The sequence below is a fragment of the Sinocyclocheilus anshuiensis genome, unplaced genomic scaffold, assembly GCF_001515605.1.
Source record: "Sinocyclocheilus anshuiensis isolate Anshui unplaced genomic scaffold, SAMN03320099.WGS_v1.1 scaffold87, whole genome shotgun sequence".
NCBI lineage: Eukaryota > Metazoa > Chordata > Actinopteri > Cypriniformes > Cyprinidae > Sinocyclocheilus > Sinocyclocheilus anshuiensis.
Genome location: NW_015549609.1, coordinates 831,565 through 843,485, shown reverse-complemented (window position 1 = coordinate 843,485; position 11,921 = coordinate 831,565). Strand labels below are relative to the sequence as shown.

General features: G+C 36.3%; 1 protein-coding gene and 1 pseudogene across 1 annotated transcript in view; one reads left to right on the top strand and one right to left on the bottom strand.

Annotated features, from left to right (window-relative positions):
* Positions 1-11,566, bottom strand: part of LOC107659129 (excitatory amino acid transporter 3-like) — a 24,706-nt gene extending 13,140 nt beyond the window's left edge. The window contains exons 1-8 of the mRNA XM_016447961.1: positions 11,356-11,566; positions 7,109-7,249; positions 4,140-4,232; positions 3,946-4,060; positions 3,328-3,370; positions 3,143-3,247; positions 2,882-3,066; positions 674-781 (exon numbers count right to left, since the gene is read on the bottom strand). Of these exons, the coding sequence (XP_016303447.1) occupies positions 674-781; positions 2,882-3,066; positions 3,143-3,247; positions 3,328-3,370; positions 3,946-4,060; positions 4,140-4,232; positions 7,109-7,249; positions 11,356-11,455 (890 nt within the window). The 5' untranslated portion in view covers positions 11,456-11,566. The remainder of the gene's footprint in view (positions 1-673; positions 782-2,881; positions 3,067-3,142; positions 3,248-3,327; positions 3,371-3,945; positions 4,061-4,139; positions 4,233-7,108; positions 7,250-11,355) is intronic.
* The window catches only part of LOC107659100 (rap1 GTPase-GDP dissociation stimulator 1-like), a 48,290-nt pseudogene continuing 47,881 nt past the window's right edge, over positions 11,513-11,921 (top strand).

Below are 11,921 nucleotides of genomic sequence, written 5' to 3'. Positions count from 1 at the left end.
CAAATAGTTGCATCTCGGCCAAATATTGTCCTATCATAACAAACCATACACCAATGGAAAACTTATTTGTATAAATCTCAATAAAAAATAAACTGACCCTTATGACTGGTTTTGTGGTCCAGGGTCACATATGCTTCTGCTTACATACGTGATCGCTTGTTTCTACTTCTTCTTCACCATGTTTTGATCCAGATATTCAATACTCTTTCAGAAGATGTGTAATAGTGCCTCCTACATAAATCAGTGAAAACACAGAAAGCCGGACATTTCCGTCCATGGGGTGGACTCGTTGTCCTGTAAATGACGTAAAATTCTGTCAATGGCAGGGAAAGAGTTAAAAGCATGCAGTATTTTTGCCAAGGTCACTTGGATTTATATCCTCTGTAGTCTGAAGAGTTACAGTTTTTCTGTTTGACTCAGCAGTGTGCAACCCAAACACGTCCTTTCGGTTCATTCCACATGAGTGCATACAGCTATAGAATCTCCTGACTGATGTTCGGTCGCCTATATCACTCAAATGAGTGGAAATGTGGAGTTTATGAAATGTATAATAAGCACAACTGCAGCTTGAGCAGTTTTAAATGTCTGTGGCTCTTATCTGTGTGTGAACAGAGCCGACAGTAAATCTGCTCCTCTGCTAATCAACAAGAGAACATTAAAGAAGCTTGTTCACCCGCTGAGCACCGTCACCATGTACAGGCCCATCTTCCTGAAGATCTCCCAGTCGTCCACCTCCATGATCTTGGCAGCAATCAGGAACAAGATGCCAACGGGCATGTAACTGCCAGAGGAAATTCATTAAGTATCATTACATTTATAGTCAATATTACTCATAATTCCAAGAAGCTTTTCATTTATAGGCTGATGTATCTTCCTACATCTTTTTATCAAATGCATAACTGTAATAAACTGTTTCTATTTTCTAAAGAAAAAGTGAGTGGTGCTCCCTGTGGGTGGTTGCTAGGGTGTATCTACGTAGTTTCAAAGGTTTTCTGAAATGGTTGCTAAGGAACTGCTATGTGGTTTCTAGAGTATTCAGAGTGGTTGCTATGTGGTTTCGAGGGTATTTTCTGTGGTTGCTATGTGATTTCTAGGGTATTTTGGGAGGTGGGGAGAGAATTGCTAAGTGCTGGCCAGGGAGTTCTAGGTGGTTGCTATACAGTTTCTAGGGTGTTGCTAAATGGTTGCAATACCATTTCTAGGGTATTCAGAATGATTGCTAGATGGCTGTTACGCAGTTTCTAGAGCAGGGTTCCTCAAATCTTGCCCTGGAGGGCCAATGCGCTGCAGAGTTTAGCTCCAACCCTGATCAAACTCATCTACCTGTGATTTTCTCATCTACCTGAATGCGATTAGCATTCTCAGGTGTGTTTGATTAGGGTTAGAGCTAAACTCTGCAGGAAAGTGGATCTCGTGGGCCAGATTTGAGGATCCCTGTTCTAGAGTATTCTGAATGGTTGCTAAGGAATTGCTATGTGGTTTCTAGGCTTTTCTGGGTTGCTGCTATGCAGTTTCTAGGGTAATCTGACTGGTTGCTCTGTTAGTAGTGTTAAATTTGTCAGCCATTTTTAATTTAGTCTTAGTCTTAGTCTTTTAAATTAGTCTTAAAATTAATTTTAATTAGTCTAAATTAGTCTTAAGGCCCGTTCACACCAAGAACGATAACTATAAAGATAACGATATTAGCGTCCACAACAGCGAACGATATCGTCTGTTTATTCTAATATTATAACAGTGAAATTCCTAATAGTAATTCCAATAATTCCAAATTGCAACAATGTTCCTCTATTAAAACAACAGCGGTTGAGAAAGTGCATTTATTCAGCAACCACAATCCCAAACAAGAATTCATTTAAGATGAACATCTCACGTGGAGATCAATAAACTTCAGCTTACTTGTTTGTCGGAGTTTTCAGATCATCGTCAGCGCTACAGCGATGAAGAGGGAGTGCGTGCTCATGGTTGCCAGATTGCAAAAATTAAGCAAACCACCAGGCAAAAAACATATCCTTTTAACAGAGAAGCCGTGATTTGGGTATTTGAACTCTTGATATCTGGCAACTGCACACATTAAAGTAGTAGAGGCATGTACAGCAGTTCGCAATAATATTTTGTCTCCTTTTTTTTTGACGAAAATAAAAAGAGATTTTGGTATAGTTTTTATTTTTTTAAATACATTTTAGTCTCGTCTTTTATCGTCAACGATATTGCATGTTGATATAGTCACAGTTATCGTTTATTGACCTTATTGTCGTCTCGTCATCGTCTCATTTTAGTCATGGGAAAAAAGCTTGTCAACAAATATTTTCGCCATAGTGTTCGTTAACTAAATTAACACTAATTCCTAGAGAATGCTAGGGTGGTTTCTAGGGACTAGCTATGGAGTTCTAGGTGGTTGCTATGCAGTTTCTAAGGTACTCTGGGTGGTTGCTAGGGAGTTGCTAAGTGGTAGCTAGGGAGTTCTCAGTTGTAGCTATGTGGTTTCTATTCTGGTTGGTTGCTAGGGAATTGCTTTGTGGTTTCTAGGGTGTTTTGGGTGGGTGCTAGGGAGTTGCTATGTGGTAGCTATGGAGTTCCAATGTGGTTGCTATGTGGTTTCAAGCGTTTTCTGGGAGGTTGCTGGGGTGATTCTATGGTATTGAGAGTTTTCTGGGTGGTTGCTAGGAAGTTGCAATGTGGTTTCTAGGGTGTTCTGTGTGGTTGCTATGTGGTTTCGATGGTATTCTGGGTGGTTGCTAGGAAGTTGCAATGTGGTTGCTAGGGTGTTCTGGGTGGTTTCTTACTGACCCAAGTCAATACAGCCCATCCTCATGTCTGAGTATGAGCAATAATAGTGATGATTATAAATAATGATTCCTGCTTGTAAGGTGTCAGAACTAACCACATAATAATCTGAACGAGTCTCATGGTGGCCTCATTCAGAGCATCAAAGAACTCGAGCAGGATTTGACCCCTTTCTCCCATCTTGCCGATGACCAGGCCGAACGTCACACAGAATACGATCAGACCAAGTACATTAATGCCATCTGAATATGAGCCCACAATCTTGTAGTCTTTGGTCAAATTCTACGGAATAAAGAAGCCAAAAATCAATACATTCTCCAGCATACATTCTCCATTCATTTTTCAGTCTCTCTCTCACCTGTGCAACTGTTGAAATAATTGTGGTGAACGGTGGAAATGTAGTCATATTACTTGTGCTTATGTTGGTTTTCGATGGTTCAATCTCTTTGCGCTGCGTCTTATACTAAAACACAGATGATGTTTATTGAAACAAAAGATTATATCTGCATGCCTTAATATAAGTTAAAACATATTATATTTTACCTGCTGAAAACAGGCTTGCACAAGATTTTCAGGAAACATATTCCTATGAAGAAATTAGATAAACAAACCACTTATTTAAAGTGCTTGATATAAATTCATGATCATATTATAGGTAACACTTTAATATAGGGACCAATTCTCACTATTAACTAGTTCACTAGCATGCATATTACTAGCATATTGGCTGTTTATATTGGCTGTTTATTAGTACTTAGCACATATTAATACCTTATTCTGCATGAGAATATTTTAGATCTCTTAATTCTACCCCATACCTAAACTTAACAACTACCTAACTAACTATTAATAAGCAGCAAATTAGGAGTTTATTGATGAAAAAGTCATAGTTAACAGTGAGAACTGGTCCCCAAACTAAAGTGTGGCCAAATTATGTTATGTTATATGTTACGTTACGTTACGTTACGCTACGCTACGCTACGCTATATGTTATTTTATGCGATCAGGACATATAAGCCATACCAAAAATGGTCATTGCCCAAGTTTGTTATTTATTGCAATGAATATCATACATTCCTTAAGTGTTCAAGTATGCATATTATGCATGTTTTTATATTATCTTTCTTACAACATAGGTAGACCAAGGTGTGCAATTTTTACCTAACCAGGTCCAGTAAGGTGTCAACAGTGGTCACATTCGGAGTGCTTCCTGCTCTCTCAATATTATCAGCACTCTGAGACACCCCGGGTTTAATCGTCGTCACAAGAACGATTCCTTTTAAGCACAACATCATTGTTAAACAATCACAATTTATGTCTTTTAAGTTTATTGATCTGATTCTTACGTGACTCACCAAGAATGACAGCAATGATGGTAGTGGAGAGGTAATAAACCACCGCACGCAGACCGATCCTGCCCGACACCTCGGAGTCCAGCGCTGCCACTCCTTCACAAACAAGACCAGAAGTTATGACTACTTATTCATTCTCCAGAGAACACACTTGACCCACTTAACAATGGCAACAAAGAACGTTAACCAATGCAAGTTACACTGCAACAAAAAAAGCTCTGTAGCAACAGTTTCCCTCCAAAAGTTTGGAAGTGCCCTAGATGTGAGGTTTCAGACATTATCGGCAGCATAAATCTTTGTCTTTTTGAGATGATTTGCACTGATATGGGATGACACAAAGTTTGAAAACATTAAAACAATGATTTGAGAACCTAGAAAAATACTATAGCTATTTATAAATGAGCTCTAAACTGTGTTCTGATTGGTCTATTACATTCTAAGCAGATAAATAAACCGGGGCCAATTTAATCCAGTAATCAAGCATCACAGCTGCCAAAGGAGCACATATGACTGTGACGTGTATATATTGCCATTATTACAGTATGTAATCAAAATGAAATTATTATTGCTGGTCTTCAGTGATATCGCCTTTATGCCAAGAAATTATAAGGATATTATCCAAAACTTAGACACTGAGTGCATTTCATCCTTTGGGACGGCACTGTATACTGTACATATTTCGGCAATAAAATATTTGGCTATACTATGCCAGCGTTTTCTAAATAAGAGTTTATGAACCCCTGAGGATTCATGAGGAAACTACAGGGGGTTTGTGAGATGATAAAAAGCTAATAATGAATTAAAGTGCCCCTATTATGGATTTTTGAAAATGACCTTTCATGCAGTGTGTAACACAGCTCTAAGTGAATGAAAACATCCTGCAAAGTTTTAAATCTGAAAGTGCACCGTGTATAAAGTTATTGTCTCTCAAAAGAAAGAGTCGACTCTGAATCATTGAAACGAGTCGTTTTTAAAACGAATCCCAAGCCGTTTCATGTTGACGTCAACATGAAACATTAGCATATTGCCCGCCCACTTGCTGGTCTTTTCGCTTGATCTGAAGTCAACCTGTTGTTGGGGACTCCCAAAACCAAAATAAGAACCTTTCAGAACCCATAATAGGGGCACTTTAAATCACAAAATGTAAAATTAAAATATAAACATTGTTTTGAAATAAAAACAATTAAAATAAACTACTTACTAAAAAAAAGTTAAAATATGTTGAGTTTTTACCTGAATATAACCATTAACCATCAACCATCAAAGAACCGAGAACATGTGAATGGTTTGTTAAATTATAGAAATATTAACTTAAAATCTATAAGGTGGTACTTTAAGTAAATAAAGTTAATGGGGCTCAAATTTGACTTTGTTCTCCTTTAAAACACTAGATGGCACAGATTTCACCTCAGCACTTTTCTTAACAACTGCGTTTGACTTTGCACGTGAAAATTTGGCTGATCCTTGACTGATCACGAACAGCAAAATTGATTCTGCATTTTGATTTCATATTTAATGATATTAAATGCTGTAGATTTATGTAGCAAATGAGAATTGATCAAATTGTTGACTATATTTTGAGACAAAGGACCTGCTAATGTTTTTCAGTTTTGTTCAAGGGAGTCAAAGCAATGGTTTTTTAATAACGGAAGAATTTGAAAGTATGGTATTTGTGGTAAAAAGAACAATAATTAATTAAAGGCACAATAATTAACATGATAATAAATAGCTGGCTGACTTTTCCATTTGTTGACATGACATGGCTAGACTCAGATGGTAATTATTATATACGCCTATTAATTTGGGTGTCGACCTTAGAGATAATCACCATATTTATAATTAAACCATCATATTTAAAAATATGATATTAATCATATCATATAATAAAGTATCATATTTATTGTTGCTACTTTTAAATTATTATGAGATCTCCTTGAATATGTTCAGAACCTTTACTTTTTTAAATAATTTTGTTTCTGTATTTTTTTTTTTTACTGTATATTTTTTGTACAAACTTTGCTAAAGTGATTGTTTTGAACAAAGTATTTGTATAAATACTTTGTGCCTTTTACCCTGTGTGTGGGGTAAAAAGCCCACCTTGCCACCTCGTACATTTATACGATTTTTAAACAAAACAAACCGCTTTTATGATTTATTTTCACACACAATCTGTTACTCCATCGACGCTCAAAAACATTTATATTTTTTCTGCAGTCATACACTAGTGAAAAGCACATTTTACTTAAGGTGTGCCTTTAGCCTCGCTGCACCCTATTATAGTTATATTTCTGTTAAAATTTACTGTTTTGACTTTAATTTTAGATAAAGTTTTAGTCATTTTGTGTGTTTTTGTCATTTTATTACTTTTTTTAAATAAATGTCTATATGGTTTATTTAAAAAAATTTTTTTTTTTTTGTAATTTATTAATATTATTATTATTATATATATTTTTTAGCTTTAGTTTATTTAGTTTTAGTTATTTTAGTACCTCAAGTTAAAATAAACCAAAAAAAATGCCCTTGTCCCAAAATGTCCCAAAATCCTTGGAAACTACCTGAAATAAAGTTTTTTTTTTTTTTCATATTTTATTTTATTTAAATGTTATTGTTTATTTTAAGTAATAAACATGTTTTGTTTTTTTAAATAACCCTGCTTGGCTGACAGAAATGTTTGAGAATCATAAACAGGTATGACTAATGTTCCACATATTAATGACAATTTTCAAATATAATATAATATAATATAATATAATGTGTTTTGTAATTATAGCTAGTGGGTGATTCTGACATTCTGTGAGATTGAAAAAGACAGAAGACCCTGGCAGGGCTGTGATTAGTTTTTTTATGGGCGGACCCTCGTCCCTGAAGGTGGCCCTGGACACTGGTAACATAAGGGCAACATTTACAACCTCCGAATTTTCACAGCCAGTCATAAATGGAGACACTGTGATGGGCTGAAGAGAGAGCGATACCTGTTATCATGCTGGAGACGATGAGAGGCAGGATGACCAGCTTTAGCATTCTCATCAGGATTTCTCCCGGGAAGCCAAAGTACTGCTTCTCCAGCTGAGACAGAGAGGTGTAGTCCCGCACCAGCACTCCCAGCGCGATCCCTGCAGACAGAAAGACACAAAGCACGTCAAACCGACTGCAAGTGTGAAGCTCTCCATTGTGCCTAATCTACACGAAGCCCGAAAAAAGCCAGACTGAATGTACAGACCTAAATATTCCAATAATATCTCAAGATCAACTTCATATTCATTTGTGGTGAATTACTAGTCTGATTGTACTGTATCAAAATGATCATCGTCCCTGATCTTTAGAGTGATTTCACAGTGAATGAGACAGAACCCAAATCTCCAATCTCACTGACATTTCGAAAGGATGCTAACAATAAGAAGTGCGCGCTCGTAAATGCTTTGTGATATTCAGGCCACAAATAATAACCCTGATGTATTTGTTGTCAATTAACACGAGGTGTGCTGAATTGCCTGCTGCTGGTAAACTGATAAATATATTTCAGACAAATGTGTCATTTTGAGTTTTCAACCATCTCAGTTTCATTCTTCTATAGGGTTGCAAAAAGGTGTTTAATTTCCAGTAAATTTGGGAAATATTCCAGGATTTTTTTTTTTTTAATATTCCAGGGATTTTTGGAAAGTTTCCGGAAATTTACCAGAAACCTTTGCAACCCTATTCTTCTATAATGATGGATTTTGATACAGTCAGATATAGCGTATATCAAATGAACTAAACAGCTTTCCAATACCCTTAATGAAGTCCATTTGACTGCACTGCAGCTACAGCAAATAACATTTATATTTATGTGTCTGTTTCCAATCTCCTTCTATAACGTCAGGCATAATTTACAAAAAGTTGCACAGGAAAATCTTTGCTTTTAGCAAAGATCAGATCAAATGTGTGCTGAGGTGCAGTTGTCGTTATTGTCATTCTTTTATCCCTTCTCAAAAATAACTTGTATACATGTTTTTTTTTTTAAATGATATATTTTTAAGAACTTTACTTGCAGATGTATTAATTAAATAAAAGGACACTTAAGTGTACTTAGAGAGAGACTTTCATGAAGGTTTCTTAACACACTTTAGTAGACTTCTAAAAGTGTACTTTGTAATATGTCAAATGTCAAAAAGTTTGTTGTGTTTTATAGAAGTACACTTATTTTGATGTGTTGACTAACATACTAAAGCACATGCAAAGTACTTGATTATGATTTTAACCGTAGATTACATTACATTTAAAGCTAACATTTTTAAATTTACTTAATTGCAACTTCATCATTATGTTTAAAGACCATAGAAGTAATTATGAAATTATATATAAAGATGTACTTAAGTGGATCCAGAAACACTCTAAAGCTCAGCTAATTGCATTTAATATAAATTTAAACTATAATACAATTTTTAATTGTGATTAACATGCAATTATGTGAACAAGTTTGCACTTAAGTACTTTCTTTTTATTCTAAAGGATATTATTTCCATAATAAGTAACGTATGCTAAAATGTACTTCTTTTTCACAAAAGATGGCTTCACTGACGACGTCTTGAATGTTTAACGAGGCTAAACCAAACCCAAGTAACCACAAATGCAACGGTCAATTACAATGGTCTCTGATGTACTGTAACATATCGTTATTACATTTTGATTATGGTGCTTATGACTGAGTAAATAAAAGATGATATAAAACACTGAAAGAGTGATTTGCTTGACCTGCCTTTTGTTTTATTGTAGGAGACTGCACAAGCTTGCATGGCATCAAAACAATCTGTGTTTTGACCATTGCACAAACATGGCCATATAAATCCAGAAAATAAAATAAAATAACAAGAGCATAATTTACTATAAGTATTAAACAGGCTCAGGACTGAGAGTTTGTTATACATAAAACATTAACCCCTATTTTGGCTATTTTTATAATGTAAAAATGCAATCAAAATATAGCAATATTGCACATATTATAAAAGTGTATTAATTTTATATAAAAACAGGACATGCCATCACTGCAGTCAAGACTTTTCTCATTGTCTTGTCAGTACATATAGTGTATAATCTATGACCGCTGCTTAATTGCCTCACCGATCAGCTCAGAAATGCCTAAAAGAGCAATAGTGAGATTTTATTGGAACGCCTATAAGTTCTGAGCATTTTGCCAAGCATTAAACCATTCATGTTGTGATGACTAAGCTTTCACAAACTGGCCAGTTTGTGGCGAGGCAAATAACTACTCATGGTTGTCATAAATACTTTTTTTTTGTACATTTCTGCACAAAAAAATGTTGGGAAGAGTTGGCATTCGGGTGAAGTTGTCTCAGTAACTGTAAGGTTATATATTTTAATTACACAAATGGCTTGTCAAAACTGTATTTAATTAGAATATTTGTGAATACTGGCTTTAAAAAATGTTGTTGGCGAATAGCTGATAAGCAAACAAATGCACATAATTAAACCATGCTGGCATATATTAAGACAAGGTTCAACTATGTGATGGAGGATATATTGTAACAGAAAGGTTGAACTGAGCTCTCAGAAAGTTCTCACATGTGTTCTATTGTATTTTATTAATTACAGACATTTTGTATCACAGTTTACTATCCTCACTGCATGTTGAATTGTTTTGTTTATCATAACAGTTTACATTTTCATGAAAAGTCGAAGCCTATATGCTGGTTTGCTGATTTCCCAGTCTGGCCAAGCTGAAAAACATCTCTAAAACCAGACCTCAAACGAGCTTGGCCAAACTGGGAACCAGCAATCCGTCGTATTGTTTTTTTTTCTGTATTTTTAATAAGTATATTGTAAAAGATGGCTTTTTTAAAAGCAAAAGTCACTCCAAAAATGTACTCATCTTCAGGCAATCCAAGATGTAGATGAGTTTGTTTCTTCATGGGAACAGATTTGGAGAAATGTAGCAATACATCACTTGCTCACCAGTGGATGCTCTGTAGTGAATGGGTGCCGTCAGAATGAGAGTCCAAACAGCTGATAAAAACATCACAATAATCCACAAGTAATCCACACCACTCCAGTCCATCAATTAATGCCTTGTGAAATTAAGTCTGCATGGTTCTAAGCAACAAATCCTTAAGGCGTTTTATCGTTAGACTGACGCTTTTGACCAAAATGACCAAAAATTCAACCTCTGTTGTCTCTCACATCAAAATCCACTGACATATTTGTTTAGAGCTGTTTTCGCTTGTAAATGATGCTTGATCTGTGCATTTTTCTCTCCTGGTTGAGATTAAATGGCCTGTTTACTGGAGAAAGCAGTATTATGGATAGAGGAGCAAACGGAAGCAATAGTTGACATTTGAAAAAGTCTTGATGATGTAGTTGTTTCTTACAAACAAGCAGCTTTTCACTTCACAAGATGTTAACTGATGGACTGGAGTGGTGTGGATTATTGTGATGTTTTTATCAGCTGTTTGGACTCTCATTCTGATGGCACCCATTCACTGCAGAGCATCCACTGGTGAGCAAGTAATGTAATGCTACATTTCTCCAAATCTGAAGAAGAAACAAACTCATCTACATCTCGGACTAAATTCTCAGCAAATACTAATTTTTGTGTGAACTAGTCATTTAAATTAGGCTTTCATATTTTTTAAAAAGGGGCATGTTGTCACAAAAGATCAACATATGTCCAATGTCTTATTTCTTATTAAAACATATTTCTAACCAGTAACTATGGGCAAGTTCTATATAGACTTTCTAAAACAACAAAGTCACTGGAATAAAGTGTGACAACTAGCCCCGATCTCTTTATAAGCTACAATGTGTCACTGCTTTTGTGAGATGAATCGCAGACAGATTTTACTGTGTCATACTGGAAGTCTGGTCACGTTTCTCTGTGGCAGTAGTACAATATCTAGACGCAAACACACAATGCCCACAATGCCACAATGCCTTCATTCATCACATTCACCCTTCAACACACCTGCAGATACGTGCAGCTAAATGCAACAAACACAAACACTTTATTTGCTGTTATTGTCAAACCAGCCATTGAATGATATCAAATCAGCGGTGCAGATCGATCGAAACAGCAAGCACAGACAGAGAATTAGCGCTGATATGAATAAAAACAACAGCACTAGATAAATAATTAACGGCATGAGACGTGATAGAGCACAACAATGCAGCGAGATAGACGATGCAGAGAAATGTGGAAGAAAGATGAACGCGCTCCAGCCCATCTTACCCAGTATCACCGAGCTGATGGTTGCTATGAGAATCCAGTTCCTCTTCAACAAGCCCTTCACATCCCTGCCTCTCCGCTCTTTCTTCCCCAGCATATCCATGACGGAGACGCGAATGAATCTTCTCTTCGTCTCGGTCAGACGGAGCACCGGCGGATGATGTGCGGCGGCGGCAGCAGCAGGTTTGCCGTGAAGCTGCTGTTGGGAGGGAGGGGTGGTGTGATCTGCTGCTACTTCGGTCTGTGCCAGAGTCTCTTGATAACCATTGCTCGGTCGTTTATTGCAACTTGACCTCTGATTTACCTTCATTTCGTCTCATAGGTCCGTAAATGAGGTATAAAAATATCAGAATTCAGAAAGCACAACATATCACTGCCATCCCTGTTGAAAAAACCAGCATATGCTGATTAGGTATGTTTTGACGCTGGGATGCTGGTTTATGCTGGTCCTTTGCTGGTTTATGCTGGTCCTTTGCCAGCACATAACCAGCATAAACCAGCAAAAGGACCAGCATAAACCAGAAAAAGGACCAGCTTAAACCAGCAAAGGACCAGCATAAACCAGCAAA